Genomic DNA, 20,974 nt, shown 5'->3' with positions numbered 1-20,974 from the left:
CCTGGATGGACTTTGGGCCACCTTGGATGGACCTTGGGCCACCTCAGGTGACCCTCAGGCCACCCAGGACCACCCCGGACCACTCTTGAGCCACACTGGACCACCCTGAATGACCCTTGGCCCGCCTTGAATGACCCTTAGGCCACCCTGAATGACCACTGGGTCACCTTGAATGACCTTGAATGACCCTTGGCCCACCTGGAATGACCCTCAGGCCACTCTGGCCCACCCTGGATGACCCTCGGGCCACACTGGACCACCCTGGATGACCCTCAGGCCACCCTGGATGACCCGTGGGGTACCTTGGACCACCTTGCACCACCCTGGCCCACCTTGAATGACCCTTGGCCCACCTGGAATGACCCTCAGACCACCCTGGACCACCCTGAATGGCCCTCAGGCCACCTTGGATGACCCTTGGCCCACCTTCAATGACCCTCAGACCACCCTGGACCACCCTGAATGACCCTCAGACCACCCTGGCCCACCTTGAATGACCCTCAGGCCACTTGGAATGACCCTTGGCCCACCTGGAATGACCCTCAGACCACCCTGGCCCACCTCGAATGACCATTGGACCACCCTGGACCATCATGAATGACCCTCAGGCCACCCTGGATGACCCTCAGGCCACCTCGAATGACCACTGGCCCACCTTGGAGCACCTTGGATGACCCTCAGGCCACCTGGAATGACCATCAGAGCACTCCAGGCCACTTGGAATGACCCTCAGGCCGCTGTGGCCACCCCTCAGGCCATTCCACGCCCCGTTTATTTTGGGGTGGGGTCACGACCTCCCGTGTCCATCCGACCCCAAAGTCCTGGAGAAGAAACTTCCACCAACGGCCCAAACCCCCTCAGTGTCCGGAGAGGCTCAAATCCGTCCGCAGAGTGACCACTGACCCCTGGGGTGGACATCCCGTCCGCAGAGTGACCACTGACCCCTGGGGTGGACATCCCGTCCACAGAGTGACCACTGACCCCTGGGGTGGACATCCTGTCCAGAGAGTGACCACTGACCCCTGGGGTGGACATCCTGTCCAGAGAGTGACCACTGACCCCTGGGGTGGACATCACAGCCAGAGAGTGACCACTGACCCCTGGGGTGGACATCCTGTCCACAGAGTGACCACTGACCCCTGGGGTGGACATCACATCCACAGAGTGACCACTGACCCCTGGGGTGGACATCACAGCCAGAGAGTGACCACTGACCCCTGGGGTGGACATCCTGTCCACAGAGTGACCACTGACCCCTGGGGTGGACATCACAGCCAGAGAGTGACCACTGACCCCTGGGGTGGACATCCTGTCCAGAGAGTGACCACTGACCCCTTGGAAGAGTGACCACAACCCTTGACTGGACATCTCATGCAAAGAGTGACCACAACCCCTCGGGGTGGACATGGTGGACACCCCAGTGGTCACTTTGAGCCTCCAGAGAATGACCACAGCTCTTGGGGTGGACACCCCAGTGGTCACTTCAGGCCTCCAGAGAGTGACCACAACTCTTGGGGTGGACATCGCAGTGGTCACTTTGAGCCTCCAGCAGAGAATGACCACAACCCCTCAGGGTGGACACCCCAGCGGTCACTTCAGGCCTCCAGGAGAGAATGACCACAATCGGGGTGGACACCCCAGTGGTCACTTTGAGCCTCCACAGAGTGACCACAGCTCTTGGGGTGGACACCCCAGCGGTCACTTCAACCCTCCAGGAGAGAGTGACCACAACTCTTGGGGTGGACATCGTGGTGGTCACTTTGAGCCTCCAGACAGTGACCACAGCTCTTGGGGTGGACATCCCAGTGGTCACTTCAGGCCTCCAGCAGAGAGTGACCACAACCCCTCGGGGTGGACATGGTGGACACCCCAGTGGTCACTTTGAGCCTCCAGAGAATGACCACAGCTCTTGGGGTGGTCACTTCAGGCCTCCAAGAGATAATGACCACAGCTCTTGGGGTGGACACCCCAGTGGTCACTTCAGGCCTCCACAGAGTGACCACAACCCCTCAGGGTGGACATCCTAGTGGTCACTTCAGGCCTCCACAGAGTGACCACAGCCCCACCCCAGTGGTCACTTTGAGCCTCCACAGAGTGACCACAACCCCTCCACCCCAGCGGTCAGTTCAGGCCTCCAGCGGCTCCGGCGGCGGCGTGGGCGTCCGAGGCGGGGAGGGCGGCAGGGCCGGGGCCGGGAAGTGTCCGGGGGCGGCCGGAGCGGGGCCGGGCGAGCCGGGCGTGTCCGGGGCCGGCCGCGCGGGGAAGAAGAAGGGGCACTGGTGGATGAAGAGTTCGATGATTGTCTGGTAGGTCCTGGTGGCCGTCAGAGCGTCCATCGTGCTGAAGTCCGGCCGCATCAGCGTCGGCCAGAAACAGATGGAGAGGTTCTCGCTGGTCATCAGGTTCACGCGGTGCTGCTGGCTCACCCTGCGGCGGACAGGGATGGAGTGGTCACTCAGTGGTCACTCAGTGGTCAGCAGATCCCAAAAAAACCCAAAATTGCAAAAATTCCCGTCGAAATCGGCCAAAAAATGACCAAAAAATGACCAAAAAATCCCCCAGGAGAGGTTCTCACTGACCATCAGGGTCACCATGGAGTGGACATGGCCAGAGTGGTCACTCTGTGGTCACTCAGTGGTCATCAAATCCCAAAAAAACCCAAAATTCAAAAATTCCCATCGAAGTCACCCAAAAAATGACCAAAAAATGACCCAAAAATGGCCAAAAATGACCCTGGAGAGGTTCTCACTGACCATCAGGTTGATGTGGTGGTGTTGGCTGACCCTGCGGTGGACAGGGACGGAGTGGTCACTCAGTGGTCAGCAGATCCCAAAAAAACCCAAAATTGCCCCCCAAAAAACCCAAAAATGACCCAAAATTCCCATCAAAATTGCCCAAAAATGACCTAAAATGACCCAAAAGTCGTCCAGGGGAGGTTCTCACTGACCATCAGGGTCACCATGGAGTGGACATGGCCAGAGTGGTCACTCAGTGGTCAGCAGATCCCAAAAAAACCCAAAATTGCCCCCAAAAAACCCCAAAATCACCCAAAATTCCCATCAAAATCGCCCAAAATGACCAAAAAATGACCCAAAAGTTGTCCAGGAGAGGTTCCTGCTGACCATCAGGGGCACCATGGAGTGGACAACACCACAGTGGTCACTCAGTGGTCATCAAATCCCAAAAGAACTCAAAAGTGTAAAAATTCCCGTCGAAATTGCCCAAAAAATGACCAAAAAATGACCAAAAAATGACCCTGGAGAGGTTCTCACTGACCATCAGGTTGATGTGGTGGTGTTGGCTGACCCTGCGGTGGACAATGGCAACAGTGGTCACTCTGTGGTCACTCAGTGGTCAGCAGATCCCAAAAAAACCCAAAATTGCAAAAATTCCCGTCAAAATCGGCCAAAAAATGACCAAAAAATGACCAAAAAATGACCCAAAAATGACCCAGGAGAGGTTCTCACTGACCATCAGGGTGACCATGGAGTGGACATGGCCAGAGTGGTCACTCAGTGGTCAGCAGATCCCAAAAAAACCCAAAATTGCCCCAAAAAAACCCAAAAATGACCCAAAATTCCCATCAAAATTGCCCAAAAATGACCCAAAAATGACCCAAAAATGACCCTGGAGAGGTTCTCGCTGACCATCAGGTTGATGTGGTGGTGTTGGCTCACCCTGGGGTGGACAATGGCGAGAGTGGTCACTCCATGATGGACAAATCCCAAAAGAACCCAAAATTCAAAAATTCCCATCGAAATCACCCAAAAAATGACCAAAAAATGACCAAAAAATGGCCAAAAAGTGACCCTGGGGAGGTTCTCACTGACCATCAGGTTCACGCGGTGCTGCTGACTCACCCTGCGGTGGACAGGGATGGAGTGGTCACTCAGTGGTCACTCAGTGGTCACTCTGTGGTCAGCACATCTCAAAAAAACCCAAAATTGCAAAAATTCCCATCGAAATTGCCCAAAAAATGACCAAAAAATGACCCAAAAATGACCCTGGAGAGGTTCTCACTGACCATCAGGGTGACCATGGAGTGGACATGGACAGAGTGGTCACTCAGTGGTCATCAAATCCCAAAAAAACCCAAAATTCAAAAATTCCCATCGAAGTCACCCAAAAAATGACCAAAAAATGACCCAAAAATGGCCAAAAATGACCCTGGAGAGGTTCTCACTGACCATCAGGTTCACGCGGTGCTGCTGGCTCACCCTGCGGTGGACAGGGATGGAGTGGTCACTCAGTGGTCACTCAGTGGTCACTCAGTGGTCAGCAGATCCCAAAAAAACCCAAAACTGCAAAAATTCCCATCGAAATCGGCCAAAAAATGACCAAAAAATGACCCAAAAATCCCCCAGGAGAGGTTCTCGCTGACCATCAGGGTGACCATGGAGTGGACATGGCCAGAGTGGTCACTCTGTGGTCACTAAATCCCAAAAAAACCCAAAATTGCCCCCCAAAACAACCCAAAAATCACCCAAAATTCCCATCAAAATTGCCCAAAAATGACCTAAAATGACCCAAAAATGACCCAAAAATGACCCAAAAGTCGTCCAGGGGAGGTTCTCACTGACCATCAGGGTCACCATGGAGTGGACATGGCCAGAGTGGTCACTCTGTGGTCACTCAGTGGTCAGCAGATCCAAAAAAACCCAAAATTGCAAAAATTCCCGTCGAAATCGGCCAAAAAATGACCCAAAAATGACCCTGAAAAATCACCCAAAAAATTGCCCCAAAAAATTCCCAAAAAATCTCAAAAAATTTACACAAAAAACCTCAGAAATTTTTTAGAAATTGGCAAAAAAAAACCCTCAAAATTTACAAAAAAATCATCCGAAAAATCGCAAAAAAAATCATCAAAAATCACAAAAAAAATCGCAAAAAAAATCAAAAAAAAGTCAAAGAAATCCCAAAAAATTCTCAAAAAAATATACCAAAAACATCTCAAAAAATCACCAAAATATCAGCCCAAAAATCACCAGAAAATCTAAAAAAATTCCAAAAAAATTGCAAAAAATCACCAAAAAATGGTCAAAAAACGGCCAAAAAAATCCCCAAAAATTCTTAAAAAATTACCAAAAATTCCCTAAATTCCTCAAAATGTCCCCAAATTTCCTACAGTACCTGTTGAGATGTTTGATGATGTATTTGAATCAAATAAATAAACCTGAAAAAAAAAATCCCTGAAAAATCACCAAAAAATTCCAAAAAAAATTCCAAAAAAACTGAAAAAAAATCTCAAAAAATTTACACAAAAAAACCCTCAAAAATATTTCAAAAAATTGCAACAAACTCCCCAAAATTTTACAAAAAAATTGCAGAAACATCCCAAAAAATCACCTGAAAAATTGCCCAAAAAATCCCAGAAAAATCACCAAAAATGGCAAAAAATTGCCAAAAAATGTCCAAAAAAAGTCCAAAAAAATCTTAAAAAATGTCAAAAAAACCTCAAAAAATGTCAAAAAAATTCTCAAAAAATCACCAAAAAAAAAATCTTCAGAAAATGGACGAAAAAATTGGCAAAAAATTCCAAAAAATTCCAAAAAAATTGCAAAAAATCACCAAAAATGACCAAAAAATTGCCAAAAAAATCCAAAAAAAATTCCCAAAAATTCCAGAAATTTCCTAAATTCCCAAAATGTCCCAAAATCCCCAAATTTTCCCCCAAATGTACCTGTTGAGGTGGGCAATTACATATTTGAATGAAAAAAGTGAAGCTGAAAAAACTCCCTGAAAAATCGCCAAAAAAATCGCCAAAAAAATGACCCAAAAAATTCCAAAAAAATTCCAAAAAATCGCAAAAAAAATCTCAAAAAAATTACAAAAAGTTGCAAAAAAACCCTGCAAAAAATTTACAAAAAAACCCCCACAGAAACGTCCTGAAAAATCACCAAAAAATCGCCAAAAATCACCAAAAAATCGCAAAAAAATTTCCAAAAAAGGTCCAAGGAAATCCAAAAAAAATCTCAAAAAATTTACAAAAAAATCTAAAAAAATGTACAAAAAAATTTTAAAAACTCAGCAAGAAATCATCAGAAAATGGGCCAAAAAATGGGCCAAAAATTTGGCAAAAATTTGCAAAAAATCACCAAAAAATCGCCAAAAAAATCCGAAAAAATTCCAAAAAAATTCCCAAAAAATTCCAGAAATTCCCCAAATTCCCAAAATCCCCAAATTTTCCCCCCAAAGTACCTGTTGAGGTGTGCGATGACGTATTTGATTTAAATACACCTGAAAAAACATCCCTGAAAAATCACCCAAAAAATCGCAAAAAAATTGTAAAAAAAATTTTTAAAAAGGCCCCCCAAAATTAAAAAAAAACTCAAAAAATTTACACAAAAAAACCTCAAAAAATTTTTAAAAATTGGCAAAAAAATTTAAAAATTGGCAAAAAAAAACCCCCAAAAATTTATAAAAAAAACGCAGAAAAATCACCAAAAAAATTGCCAAAAAATGGCCAAAAATCACCAAAAAATCGCTAAAAATAAAAAAAAATTTCCAAAAAATATCCAAAAAAATCTCAAAAAATTTCCAAAAAAATCCAAAAAAATCTCAAAAATTTTACAAAAAAATCATCAAAAAATCGCCCAAAAATCGCAAAAAAATTCCAAAAAAATTGCACAAAAATCACCAAAAAATTACCAAAAAATCGCTAAAAAATGGCCAAAAAATTCCAAAAAAATTCCCAAAAATTCTTTAAATTTCCCAAAATGTCCCAAATTTTCCCCAAATTCCCCGAAATGCACCTGTTGAGGTGGGCGATGACGTATTTGAAGACCTCGTAGTTCTCGCGGGGGAATTTCCTCAGCACGTCCCGCAGCGCCAGCAGCTTCTGCTCCCGGTCATTGATCTCTGCACGGGAAAAAAAATGGGAAATTCGGGTCAAAAATTGGGATTTTTGAGGAATAATTGGGATTTTTGGGTGAAAAAATGGGGGTTTGGGGGGAAAAAATGGGAATTTTGGGTGAAAAAATGGGATTTTTGGGTGAGAAAATGGGGGTTTGGGGGGAAAAAATGGGATTTTTGGGGGGAAAAATGGGATTTTTAGGTGAGAAAATGGGGGTTTGGGGGGAAAAAATGGGATTTTTGGGGGAAAAAATGGGATTTTTAGGTGAAAAAATGGGGGTTTGGGGGGAAAAATGGGATTTTGGGGGGAAAAAATGGGATTTTTTGGGGGAAAAATGGGGGTTTGGGGGGAAAAAATGGAGATTTTTGGGGAAAAAATGGGGATTTTTAGGTGAGAATTTGGAACTTTTTTGGGGAAAAATAGGGATTTTTGCAGGAAACAAATTGGGGTTTTTTTGGGTGAAATAATGGGGGTTTGGGGGGAAAAATGAGATTTTTGGGGAAAAAAATGGGGATTTTTGGGTGAAAAAATGGGGATTTGGGGGGAAAAATTGGGATTTTTGGGTGAAAAAATGGGATTTTTGGGTGAGAAATTGTGATTTTTGGGGAAAAAATGGGGATTTTTAGGTGAGAATTTGGAACATTTTGGGGGAAAAATAGGGATTTTTGCAGGAAACAAATTGGGGTTTTTTGGGTGAAATAATGGGATTTTTGAGTGAAAAAATGGGGGTTTGGGGGAAAAAATGGGATTTTTGGGTGAAAAATTGGGAATTTTGGGATCTCAATGTCCCCAAACCAACCCTGGGAATGGCCTGGGAATTAATGGGAAATTAATGGGGAATTAATGAGGAAATAATGAGGAAATCCAAGGGAAATTAATGAAGAATGAAAGAAAAATTAATTAAGAATTAATGAGGAATTAATGAGGAATTCCTGATGGACTTTGGGCTCTCGATGCTCCCAAAACAAACCTGGGAATAAACTGGGAATCCTTGGAACGACCGAACCCAACCAGGACTAATTAACCCCCAATTAATCACCCAATTAATCACCCAATTAATGAGGATTAATTAATTAATTGGGGACTCACTGTGGGCCTCCACCAGCTCCACCTGCACAGGGAACCCCCAAATAAAACTGGGAATAAACTGGGAATAATCGAACTGAACCGGGACCAATTAACCCCCAATTAATCACCCAATTAATCACCCAATTAATGAGGATTAATTAATTAATTGGGGACTCACTGTGGGCCTCCACCTGCACAGGGAACCCCCAAATAAAACTGGGAATAAACTGGGAATTCTTGGAACGATCCAACCGAACCGGGACTAATTAACCCCCAATTAATCACCCAATTAATCACCCAAATTAATGAGGATTAATTAATTAATTGGGGACTCACTGTGGCCTCCACCAGCTCCACCTGCACAGGGAACCCCCAAATAAAACTGGGAATAAACTGGGAATAATCGAACCGAACCGGGACCAATTAACCCCCAATTAACCCCCAATTAATCACCCAATTAATCACCCAATTAATGAGGATTAATTAATTAATTAGAGACTCACTGTGGGCCTCCACCTGCACAGGGAACCCCCAAATAAAACTGGGAATAAACTGGGAATTCTTGGAACGACCGAACCCAACCAGGACCAATTAACCCCCAATTAATCACCCAATTAATCACCCAATTAATCACCCAATTAATCACCCAATTAATGAGGATTAATTACTTAATTTGGGTGATTTGGGGACTCACCTGCTCCACCTGCACAGGGAACCCCCAAATAAAACTGGGAATAAACTGGGAATTCTTGGAACGACTGAACCGAACCAGGACTAATTAACCCCCAATTAATCACCCAATTAATCACCCAATTAATGACGATTAATTAATTAATTGGGGACTCACTGTGGGCCTCCACCAGCTCCACCTGCATGGCGTAGGGCACCAGGGGCTCGGGCAGCTCCGAGAAGAAACTTTTCATGGCTCCGGCCACGGTGTTGACGGTGAAATCCTTCTCGGCCAAGTCCAGCCCGTGGTCTGGAAATGGAAAATTTGGGGGAATTTTGGGTCAAAATTTGGCCCCAAAAATCCCTCAGGGATTGGGGGAGGAATAGGGAAAAAATCCTGGAAAAATGAAGGGAATTCTAGACCCAAAATCCTGAATTTTGGCCCCAAAATCCCGAATTTTAGACCTCAAAATCTCAAATTTCAGCCCCAAAATCCTGAATTTTAGCCCCCAAAATCCCCTGAATTTTGTGGGGAAAAAAGAGGGGAAATCCATCCCCAAAATCCCCCAAAATTGGGGAAAAATCCTGGAAAAATGGGGTGAAAAATAAAGGGAATTTCAGCCTTAAAATCCTGAATTTTAGCCCCAAAATCCCCGTTTTTTGGGAGTGGGGCCCAAAAACCACCAAAAATTGGGGTAAAAATGCGGAAATTTTGATTTTTTTTGGATTTTTTTGATTTTTTTTTTATTTTTTCGATTTTTTATTAAATTTTCCAGGATTTTGGGTGGGATTTTGGGTGAATTTTGGGGATTTTGGGCTCACCCTGGTCGAACTGGCGTTGCAGACTTTCCATCTCCGACTTGTTGCCGCTGACGCGATAAATCCCCTCCGTGCTCAGCCCTGAAAATCAAAATAAAATTCAAATTTTTCACTTATTTTTGTCCTTTTTTTAGGAAAATAGATCCAGCATTCGATGAACCCAAAAATCCCCAAAAAAATCCCCCAAAAAATCCCCAAAAAATAAAAAAAATCCAAAAAAATTTGAAAAAAATTCAAAAAAAATCCTAAAAAAATTCCCAAAATTTGAAAAAAAAATCCCCCAAAATTCCCAAATTTTCCCAAAATCCCTTTTTTTTGACCAGTAGATTAAATGTACCAGAGCAGAGCTCGATGAACTGAAAAAAAAAACCAAAATCCCCTAAAAAATAAAAAAAATTTGAAAAAAAATTTAAAAATCCAAAAAAATTAATGAAAAATCCCAAAAATTCCCCAAAAATCCCCAAATTTTTTCCAAAAAGTCCCAAATTTCCCCCAAAAATCTGTTATTAACTGGTGATTTTGATGTACCAGATGTAGCTCTCTATGAACCCAAAAAAATCCTCAAAAATCCCCAAAAAATCCCAAAAAAATCACAAAAAATCCCCAAAAAAATCCTAAGAAGTTCCAAAAAAATCCCAAAAAATTCCCAAAAATTCCCAAATTTTCCCTTTCTCACCAGTGGCCTCGATGTTCTGAATGCAACACCCGATAACCCAAAAAATCCCAAATAATAAACAAAAAATTGCAAAAAATAAAAAAAATCGCAAAAATTCACCAAAAATTCCAAAAAAAATTTTTTAAAAATTCAAAAAATTCCCAAAAATTCCCATTTTTTTCCCAAATTCCCTTGGGACTGACCAGTGGCCTCGATGTACTGGATGCAACACCCGATAACCCCAAAAATCCAAAAAAAATTCAAAAAAAATCACAAAAAAATCCCAAAAAATTCGAAAAAAAATCGCAAAAAATTCCTAAAAAATTCCCAAAAATTCCCAAATTTTTCCCAAAAATTCCCAAATTTTCCCTTTCTCACCAGTGGCCTCGATGTACTGGATGCAACACCCAATAACCCCAAAAATCCAAAAAAATTCAAAAAAAATCACAAAAAAATCAAAAAAAAATCGCAAAAAATCCCTAAAAAATCGTAAAAAATTCCAAAAAATTCCCAAATTTTTCCCCAAATTTCCCAAATTTCCTTGGACTGACCCATGGCCTCGATGTACTGGATGCAGCACTTGATGAACCCAAAAACCCTCAAAAATCCCCAAAAAATTTGCGAAAAATCGCAAAAAAATTCACAAAAATTCCGAAAAAAATTCCTAAAAAATCCCAAAAATTCCCAAAAAATTCCCAAAAAATTCCCAAAAATTCCCAAATTTTCCCTTTCTCACCGGTGGCCTCGATGTACTGGATGCAACACCCGATAACCCCAAAAATCCAAAAAAAATTCAAAAAAAATCACAAAAAAATCCCAAAAAATTCGAAAAAAAATCGCAAAAAATTCCTAAAAAATCCCAAAAATTCCCAAAAAATTCCCAAAAATTCCCAAATTTTCCCTTTCTCACCGGTGGCCTCGATGTACTGGATGCAACACCTGATAACCCCAAAAACCCAAAAAAATTCATAAAAAATCCAAAAAAAATCACAAAAAATCGCAAAAAAAAATCCAAAAAAATCCTAAAAAATTCCAAAAAATTCCCAAAAAATTCCCAAAAATTCCCAAATTTTCCCTTTCTCACCAGTGGCCTCGATGTACTGGATGCAACACCCAATAACCCCAAAAATCCAAAAAAAATTCAAAAAAAATCCCAAAAAATTCGAAAAAAAATCACAAAAAATCGCAAAAAAAAATCCAAAAAATTCCCAATTTTTTCCCAAAAATTCCCAAAATTCCAGGACTGACCGGTGGCCTCGATGTACTGGATGCAGCGCTCGATGAAGACGGGGATGGGTCTCTCAGGACTGACCACACTGGCCAGGGGGACCCCGAAGTAGCTGCTCTCCCACGGAGCCTTGGACAGCGACGGGCGCGCCTTCGCCTTCGATTTCTGCGGGGAAAGAAATGAAATAAATGGGGAATAAATGGGGGATAAAATGGGGAATAAATGGGGAAAAATGGGGAAAAATATGGGGGATGAATGGGGGAAAAATGGGGAAAATATGGGGAAAAATATGGGGGAAAATGGGGAAAAATATGGGGAAAAATGGGGGATAAATGGGGAAAATATAGGGAAAAAATGGGGAAAAATATGGGGGGAAAATGGGGGATAAATGGGGGAAAATATGAGGAATAAATGGGGAATAAATGGGGAAAAATGGGGAAAAAATGGGGAAAAATATGGGGATAAATGGGGAAAATATGGAGAAAAAATGGGGAAAAATGGAAGATAAATGGGGAAAAATATGGGGGAAAATATGGGGGAAAATATGGGGGATAAATGGGGAAAAATGGGGAATAAATGGGGAAAAATATGGGGGAAAAATGGGGAAAAATATGGGGGAAAAATGGAGGATAAATGGGGAAAATATAGGGAAAAATATGGAGGAATAAATAAAATAAATGGGGATAAATAGGAAAAATATAGGGAAAAATATGAGGAATAAATGGGGAAAAATGGGGGAAAAATGGGGAAAAATATGGGGATAAATGGGGAAAATATGGAGAAAAAATGGGGAAAAATGGAAGATAAATGGGGAAAAATATGGGGGAAAATATGGGGGATAAATGGGGGAAAAATGGGGAATAAATGGGGAAAAATATGGGGGAAAAATGGGGAAAAATATGGGGGAAAATATGGGGAAAAAATGGGGAAAAAATATAGGGGATAAATGGGGAAAAAATGGGGAAAAATATAGGGGATAAATGGGGAAAAAATGGGGAAAAATGGGGGATAAATGGGAAAAATATGAGGAATAAATGGGGAATAAATGGGGAAAAAATGAGGATAAATATGGGGAATAAATGGGGAAAAATATGGGGAATAAATGAAAAATATGGGGGAAAAATGGGGAAAAATGGGGAAAAAAGGGGAATAAATGGGGAAAAATATGGGGCTAAGTGGAAAAAAATATGGAAAAAAATATGGGGAAAAATGGGGGAAACATGGAGAATAAATGGGGAAAAATATGGAGAAAAAATGGGGGAAAAATGGGGAAAAAATGGGGAAAAATATGGGGGATAAATGGGGAATAAATAGGGAAAATACAGGGAAAAATATGGGGGATAAATAAAATAAATGGGCATAAAATAGGAAAAATGTAGGGGAAAATATGGGGGATAAATGGGGGGAAATATGGGGGATAATTGGGGAAAAATATGGGGAATAAATAAAATAAATGGGGAGAAAATATAAGGAATAAATGGGGAATGGGGAAAAATATGGGGAAAAATGGGGAAAAATATGGGGGATAAATGGGGAAAAATATTAGGAATAAATGGGGAATAAATGGGGAAAAAATGAGGATAAATATGGGGAATAAATGGGGAAAAATATGGGGGATAAATGGGGAAAATATGGGGAATAAATAAAATAAAAAGGATAAATATGAGGAAAAAGGGGGGAAAAATATGGGGAAAGAATGGGGAAAATATGGAGAAAAATGGGGGATAAATGGGGAAAATATAGGGAAAAATATGGGGAAATAAATAAAATAAATGGGGATAAAATAGGAAAAATGTAGGGGAAAAAATGGGGAAAAATGGGGGATAAATGGGGAAAAATATGGGGGATAAATGGGGAAAAAATGGGGAAAATATGGGGAAAAATATGGGGGAAAATGGGGAAAAATGGGGGATAAATGGGGAAAAATATGGGGAAAAATGGGGGATAAATGGGAAAAATATGAGGAATAAATGGGGAATAAATGGGGAAAAAATGAGGATAAATATGGGGAATAAATGGGGAAAAATATGGGGAATAAATGAAAAATATGAGGGAAAAATGGGGAAAAATGGGGAAAAAAGGGGAATAAATGGGGAAAAATATGGGGCTAAGTGGAAAAAAAATATGGAAAAAAATATGGGGAAAAATGGGGGGAAACATGGGGAATAAATGGGGAAAAATATGGAGAAAAAATGGGGGAAAAATGGGGAAAAAAGGGGAAAAATATGGGAATAAATGGGGGAAATAATGGGGATAAAGGGGGAAAAAATATCGGGAATAAATGGAGAAAAATATGGGGGATAAATGGGGGATAAATAGGGAAAATATAGGGAAAAATATGGGGGATAAATAAAATAAATGGGGATAAAATAGGAAAAATATAGGGAAAATAGGGGGGAAAAATGGGGGTAAATGGGGAAAAATATGGCGAATAAATGGAGAAAAAAAGGGGAATAAATGGGGGGAAATATAGGGAAAAATATGGGGAATAAATGGAGAAAAAATGGGGAATAAATAGGGAAAATATGGGGGAAAAATGGGGAAAATATGGGGAAAAATATGGGGGATAAATGGGGGATAAATGGGGAAAATATGGGGAAAAATATGGGGAATAAATGGGAAAAATATGGGGGATAAATAAAATAAATGGGGATAAATATGGGGAATAAATAGGGAAAAATATAGGAAATAAATAAAATAAATGGGGAAAAAAGGAGAATTAATGGGGGTAAATATGGTGAATAAATGGGGGAAAATATGGGGAAAATGGGATAAATATGGGGAATAAATGGGGAAAAATATGAGGAATAAATGGGGAAAAATGAGGATAAATATGGGGAATAAATGGGGAAAAATATGGGGGATAAATGGGGAAAAATATGGGGGATAAATGGGGAAAATATGGGGAATAAATAAAATAAATGGGGATAAGTATGAGGAAAAAGGGGGGAAAAATATGGGGAAAGAATGGGGAAAATATGGAGAAAAATGGGGGATAAATGGGGAAAATATAGGGAAAAATATGGGGAAATAAATAAAATAAATGGGGATAAAATAGGAAAAATGTAGGGGAAAATATGGGGGGAAAATGGGGGATAAATGGGGAAAAATGGGGGAATAAATAAAATAAATGGGGATAAATATGGGGGATAAATGGGAAACTAAAGTCCTAAACTGACCAGGGACTGGCCAAACACTGACCCCTGGGATGACCCCTGACCTCTGGACCATTCCACCATTCTGACACCTCACTAGGCTTGACCATCACCCCAAACTGACCCCTCAAAGCCCCAAAGTGACCCCTCCAATCTCCAAACTGACCCCTCCAATCCCCGAACTGACCCCTCCAATCCCCAAACTGACCCCTCCAATCCCCAACTGACCCCTCCAATCCCCAAACTGACCCCTCCAACCTTCATCCCACCTTGGTCATCCTCAACAATGACTCTGACCAACACCTGGCCAAGCACTGACCACTGGGATGACCACTGGGACATTCCACCATTCCAACACCTCCCTCAGCTTGACCATCACCCCAAACTGACCCCTCCAACCTTCATCCCACCTTGGTCATCCTCAACAATGACTCTGACCACTGGGACGACCACTGGGACATTCCACCATTCCGACACATCACTGGGCTTGACCATTACCCCAAACTGACCCCTCCAATCCCCAACTGACCCCTCCAATCCCCAACTGACCCCTCCAATCCCCAAACTGACCCCTCCAATCCCCAACTGACCCCTCCAATCCCCCAACTGACCCCTCCAATCCCCAACTGACCCCTCCAATCCCCAAAGTGACCCCTCCAATCCCCCAACTGACCCCTCCAATCCCCAACTGACCCCTCCAATCCCCAAAGTGACCCCTCCAATCCCCGAACTGACCCCTCCAATCCCCAACTGACCCCTCCAATCCCCGAACTGACCCCTCCAATCCCCGAACTGACCCCTCCAATCTCCAAACTGACCCCTCCAATCCCCCAACTGACCCCTCCAATCCCCAACTGACCCCTCCAATCCCCAAACTGACCCCTCCAATCCCCAAACTGACCCCTCCAATCCCCGACTGACCCCTCCAATCCCCGAACTGACCCCTCCAATCCCCGAACTGACCCCTCCAATCCCCAAACTGACCCCTCCAATCCCCAACTGACCCCTCCAATCCCCAACTGACCCCTCCAATCCCACCCCTCACCTTGGTGGTCCTCCTGAGGCTCCTGAGGATGTTCCTCCTGTGCGGGTCCTACACTGACCACTGGGCTGACCACTGGGACATTCCCACCCCTCCTTGACCTTGACCATCACCCCAAACTGACCCTTCCAACCTTGGTCATCCTCCTCAGCAATGACACTGACCAACACCTGGCCAAACTCTGACCACTGGGACATTCCACCATTCTGACACCTCCTTTACCTTGACCATCACCCCAAACTGACCCCTCCAAGCCCCAAACTGACCCTTCTAAGCCCCACCTTGACCCCTCACCTTGGTGGTCCTCCTGAGGCTCCTGAGGATGTTCCTCCTGCGCGGGTCCTCCCCGTCGGCCGCCTCGTAGGCCATCACGGCGTTGTCCCCTTTGTACCCTCCTCCTCCTCCCTGCCCTCCCTGCTCCTCGTCCTTCTTCCTCCCGGGGGGGCCCAGCTCATCGTCGCTGCCCACGCCCAGCCCCGGCCGGTAGCCGGCGAACCGTCCCAGCCGCGCGCACCGCGCCCGGTAGAGCCGCGGCTTGGCTGCGGCCGGCGGCCTCCGGCCCCGCTCCAGGGAGCCCGTGTCCATCTCGCTGTCCGAGCCGTTGCCGCTGCCGTTGGAGGCCGCCTTGTTGATGTTGCGCACGGTGATGATCTTGCCCTGGGTGCTGTCGTGGGGCACGGAGTAGATGTTCTCCTCCTCGCTGCGCGGCTTCACCACGGCGTCCATGGGCTCGGCGTAGTCCGAGGGGTCGAAGCAGTCCGGGGGCAGCCAGGTGGACGAGGACACCGAGCGCCGCTGTCCCTCCCGCTCCCGCTGCTGCTGCTGGTGGCTCTGCTCCAGGTAACCCAGGTCGGCCTTGATGTCGAAATGAACCGGAGGTTTGGGCTTGACCGGCGGAGGGATCTTATTGTTGAGTTTGCTCTCGAAGCTGCTCATCACCGAGATGAAGGACAAGCCGTCGTTGCCTTCCAGCTCCATGGAGAGCTTGGAGTGGTCCTTGGGCAGCGCGGGCTCGTCGCGGAAGGGGCTGTAGCCGGGCAGGGGCTCGGGGTCCTCCTCGGAGTCGGGCAGGTTGGAGTTGCAGAGCGGCGAGCCGGCGCGCGGCGAGTTGAAGACGTCCTCGCCGGCGCCGCACGCCTCGGCCGCGTTGTCGTACATGTGCGTGGCCTCCACGATGTTCTTCTTGTCCAGCACGTCCTTGAAGAAGGGCTGGAAGGCGGCGTCCAGCTTGGCGTGGGGCTGGCCGCAGGGCAGGGCGGCGAAACGCGCCTCGATCTCCTGCGCGATCTCCTCGCCCTCGCCCAGCTGCTCGCGGCTCAGGTCGTTGTCCAGCAGGTCGGCCGAGCCCTCGGCCAGCGCCACCAGCTGCACGGGCACGATGTCCTGCACGTCGGCCAGGAAGGCCCTGAGCGTGGCCAGCGAGGCGCGGCGTTTGGCGGCGTAGAACACGATGTAGCCGTGCACCAGACGGCTCTTGCGCAGCCCGAAGGAGGCGTGGTAGGACAGCAGGGACAGCTCCACGCGGCGCCGCGCCGAGCCCACCGCGACGTCCACCAGCACCGCCCCGCCGGCGCCGCCGGGAGCCGGGCGACACGGCTGGGCCTGCAGGATGGGCAGCAGCACCTCGTCGGCGCTCACCGGGTCGCCGCACATCAGGCACATCACCACGCGCAGCTCGGCCTCGCCCGCCTCCTTCAGCCCCGGCGAGGTGGAACCCACCACCAGGTTGAGGTTGCGTTTGGCGTCCAGCAGCCCTTTGAGCACCTGCCCGATCTGCTTCTCGTTGATGTTGCGGCCGTAGGCGATGCCGGCCGAGGCGGGGTCCAGGAACACGCACTGCAGTTTGCTGGCGATCTGCTGGCCCTGCTGGATCAAGCTCTGCAGGGTCTCGCCGCCCTCCACGCCGCCGACGCCTCCGCCGCCGCCGCGTTTATTGACCAGCACCAGAGTGAGGGGCAGCTGCCCCCCGTGGCCGTCGCGCCGCCCCGCCGCCGCCTCGCGGCTCTTCTCGATGCTCTCCACCACGTAGGACAGCGACTCCTTGGAGTTGTAGAGGCACAGGCAGCCGTGGGGCTGGAAGGTGGGCGTCTGGAAGGCGTTGACCGGCAGCCGGACGTTGCCCTCGATGGGCCTCAGCGCCAGCTCGTACATCTTGCCCTCCACCACGTACTTGTCGTCGTTGGTGCACAGGGCGCGGATCTCGTTGGCCAGCTCGCGGGCCAGCCCGTCCTTGCCCAGGATCACCAGGTTGATCCTGTCCACGTTGGCGTCCCCCAGCGGGTTGCGGTGGGGCCGGAGGAAGCGGGTGCTCAGCAGCTGCTCCACGCGGGCGTCCACGCAGGACGAGCAGCTGGGACACGTCTCCTTGGTGGGGTGGTAGACGAAGTGGATGTGCTTGAGCACCAGCGCGTCGCGCTCGGCCTGCAGCTTGTGCAGCGCCTTGAACCGCTGCTCCTCGCCCAGCACCTCCTGGATGACGCCCATCTTCTCCTTGCTGGGCTTGGCGTCCAGCTCCAGCTCGTAGAAAAGCTCCGAGTACTCCAGCAGCAGCTCCTGGAAATCCTCCTTGGCCTTGTCGATCAGCTGCTTCTGGTGCTTGCCGTAGATGTCCATGTAGACGGGCTCCTCCAGCCACTGGTAGAAGTCCTCGTTCATGATGAAGCTCCTGGCCTCCTCCCAGGGCTTGCCGGGCGTGACGAAGGGCGAGCTCTCCAGGTTCTCCCGGAAGGCCCTCCTCATCTCGGCGCGCTTGCGCTCGTTGCGCAGCTTCTCCAGGTGGGCCTCGTAGAGCTGCTCGGCCGCCGGCGTCTCCAGCAGGTCGAAGGGGATGCGCTCGCTGTCCACCTCGTCCACGCGGTCGCCGGCGTCCCACGGCGTCTCCTCCAGCACCACGAACCACTTGGAGAAGTCGGGCTTGGCCTCCAGCAGCTTCTCGGCCTTGGAGCGGCTCAGGCGGTCGATCTCGTCCAGGTCGGGCACCAGGGCGTCCAGGGCCTGGGGCAGCAGGGCCAGGTAGGCCTTGCGGCGCCGCTCGATGTGCTCCTGCTTGAGGCGCTGCACGTGCTGCAGGAAGAGCTTCTTGGCCTTGAGGGTGCCCTCGAGGTAGACGTAATCCTGGAACTCCGGCGCCGGCTGCATCTTGCGGCTGACGTTGGGCCACAGCTCGTGGTGGCTCTTGACGATGCGGCTGACCAGCCACTCGTACTTGTCCTTGGCGGCGGCGATCTGCTGGCTCTGCTGCTTCAGCGCCTCGAAGTACGGGATGATCTTGGCCTTGCCGCGGCTCTTGTCCACCAGCTGCACCAGCGTGCCGAAAGCCAGCTCCACGTTGACGTTGGAGCGCGCCGACGTCTCCACCACCTGCAGGTTCTTCTTGCCCAGCGCGAAGGCGTGGGCGTCGCGGATGTAGCGCTCCACGCCCTCGTCGCACTTGGTCAGCACCACCACCACCGGCTTCTTGGTCTTGGCCAGCTGGTTGTAGAGGTTGGAGACGAACTTGAGCTGCTCGTCGAAGTTGCGGTTCATGCCGCGGCTGACGTCCACGCAGAGCAGGAAGCCGTCCACCGGCAGCTTGCCGTCGGGCATCTGCTTCTGCTCGAAGTCCTGCTCCAGCCCCAGCTGGTCGGTGCAGAAGTACATGAGCTTCTCGGCCGAGGCCAGCTTGGTGGCCGCCGCCCTCTTGATGTAGGGCTGCAGCGCCGTGGAGCGGTGCGGCTGGAAGGTCTGGTCGTCGATGAACTCCGTCTGCTCCACCACGTGGATGCGGCACTCCACGCACTCCTCCAGCGGCCGCGCCACCTCGCCCCAGTAGAGGAAGTGGTCATTGTTGACCACCCGGCCCCCAAAGTCACTGGTGCTGAGCACGGAGGTGTGGTCCAAGTGGAAGTCGTCGGCGCTGGGCCGCACGAAGCGGTTGCACAGGCAGGATTTGCCGATGCCGCACTGGCCCTTCTCCTTCTCGGTGCCGGACAGCCCCACCACGCTGACGTTGTAGGTGGGCGTGCGGCCATCTTGTTTGCGGGCCATCATCATTGTCCCTGCATGGTGGCCCCAGGGAGGGCGCGGCGCGGGCGGGGTCGGGGCGGGGCGGGGCTCAGCGCAGGCGCGGCGCCGGGGCGGGGCCGCTCGGCGTTGCCATGCCGCGGGCGCCGGCGCCGCTTCAGGCCACGGTGGGGGACGGCGTGGAGCGGCCCAGGAGTCGCCCTGGGGACAGAGGACACAAGGGTTAGAGATGGAGGAGGTGGGACACGGAGTTTGGGGACATCGGGGACATCGGGGAGGGCGGGGCCGGGCATTGAGGGGTGGTGGGAGTGTCCGGGGGGGGGGCAGTGGGGTGGGCGGCGCTTCCCAACCCAACTGGACACTCATCGGGGTGGACACAACATGTCCACCCAACTGGACACTCATCATGGTGGACACTCATCATGGACACAACTCATCTACCCAATTCCCAAAAATTCCCCAAAAATCCTCCCCAAAATCCCCAAATATTCCCCCTCTAAAATCCCTCAAAATTCCCCCTAAAAATCCCTCAAAATCCTCCCAAAAATCCCCCCAAAAATCTCCCCAAAATCCCTCAAAATTCTCCCAAAAAATCCCCCCAAAAATCCCTCAAAATTTCCCCCCAAAATCCTTAAAACCTCTTAAAAATCCCCAAATTCTTTTGGGATAAATTCTCACCCAAATCAATTCTGGAGCTGAAAAATTCTGGTTTTAAATTCCCAAAAGTCCCCCCAAAACAACCCCCAAAAAATCCCCAAAACCCCCTCAAAATTCCTCCCAAAAAATTCCCCAAACTCTGAAAAATCTCCAAAGATCCTCAAAAATATCCCTCAAAATTCCCCCTAAAAATCCCCAAATCCCCCCAAAAATCCCTCAAAATTCCCCCCAAAATTCCCCCCGAAAATCCCTCAAAATCCTCCCAAAAATCCCTCAAAATCCTCCCAAAAATCCCTCAAAATCCTCCCAAAAATCCCTCAAAATTCCTCCCAAAAATCCCTAAAAATCCCTCAAAATTCCCCCCAAAAATCCCTCAAAATTTCCCAAAAATCCCCCCAAAATTTTTTGGGATAAATCCTCACCCAAACCGACTCCAGAGCCGAAAATTCCGGTTTGAAATTCCCGAAAATTCCCCCAAAAAATCCCCCCAAAAATCCCCAAAACCCTCTCAAAATTCCCCCCAAAAAATTCCCAAAAATCCCTCAAAATCCTCCCAAAAATCCCTCAAAATTCACCCAAAAAACCCCAAAAAATCCCTCAAAATTCCCACAAAAAAAATCCCCTAAAAATCCCAAAAAAAATCCCCAAAATCCCCTCAAAATTCCCCCCAAAAATCCCCAAAACTCCTTCAAAAAATCCCCAAAACTCCCCCAAAAAATCCCATAAAAATTCCCAAAATTTTTTGGGAGAAATCCTCAGCCAAATCGACTCCGGAGCCAAAAATTCCAGTTTGAAATTCCCGAAAATTCCCCAAAAAATCCTCCCA

At 47.6% G+C, this 20,974-nt stretch overlaps 1 protein-coding gene across 18 annotated transcripts; it reads right to left on the bottom strand.

Annotated features, from left to right (window-relative positions):
* Window positions 1–35: 35 nt before the first annotated feature.
* Window positions 36–19,557, bottom strand: ARHGAP35 (Rho GTPase activating protein 35). Of its 18 annotated transcripts, none has more exons than XR_014591621.1 (11): window positions 15,784–19,557; window positions 11,313–11,457; window positions 9,413–9,490; window positions 8,769–8,900; window positions 6,753–6,858; window positions 2,119–2,427; window positions 1,987–2,071; window positions 458–1,489; window positions 313–405; window positions 178–209; window positions 36–125 (listed from the first exon to the last, which is right to left on the bottom strand). XR_014591621.1 is itself a non-coding variant. In XM_083877117.1 (7 exons), the coding sequence occupies exons 1-6, from the start codon at window positions 19,519–19,521 to the stop codon at window positions 2,127–2,129; spliced, it is 4,500 nt and encodes a 1,499-aa protein (XP_083733243.1). In that variant the 5' UTR covers window positions 19,522–19,557; the 3' UTR covers window positions 1,902–2,071; window positions 2,119–2,126. The 18 variants fall into 18 exon arrangements, 1 of the variants encoding a protein (XP_083733243.1); XR_014591622.1 differs by having other exon boundaries at window positions 531–1,489; XR_014591623.1 differs by having other exon boundaries at window positions 313–488; window positions 541–1,489.
* Between the last annotated feature and the right edge of the window lie 1,417 nt (window positions 19,558–20,974).

This window comes from Zosterops lateralis (genome assembly GCF_965231275.1).
Source record: "Zosterops lateralis genome assembly, chromosome: 23".
NCBI lineage: Eukaryota > Metazoa > Chordata > Aves > Passeriformes > Zosteropidae > Zosterops > Zosterops lateralis.
Note: the sequence above shows the minus strand (reverse complement) of the source record. Positions and strands in the feature narration are given on the sequence as shown.

Bases quoted from the DNA above. Each gene is read 5' to 3' on its own strand.
- ARHGAP35 (XM_083877117.1), bottom strand. From the start codon at position 19,521: ATGATGATGGCCCGCAAACAAGATGGCCGCACGCCCACCTACAACGTC. The intron at 8,901-9,412 runs GTGAGCCCAAAA...TTCCATTTCCAG, and splicing joins GCAACGCCAGTTCGACCAGG to ACCACGGGCTGGACTTGGCC. The intron at 6,859-8,768 runs GTGAGTCCCCAA...TTTCCCGTGCAG, and splicing joins GGAGCTGGTGGAGGCCCACA to AGATCAATGACCGGGAGCAG.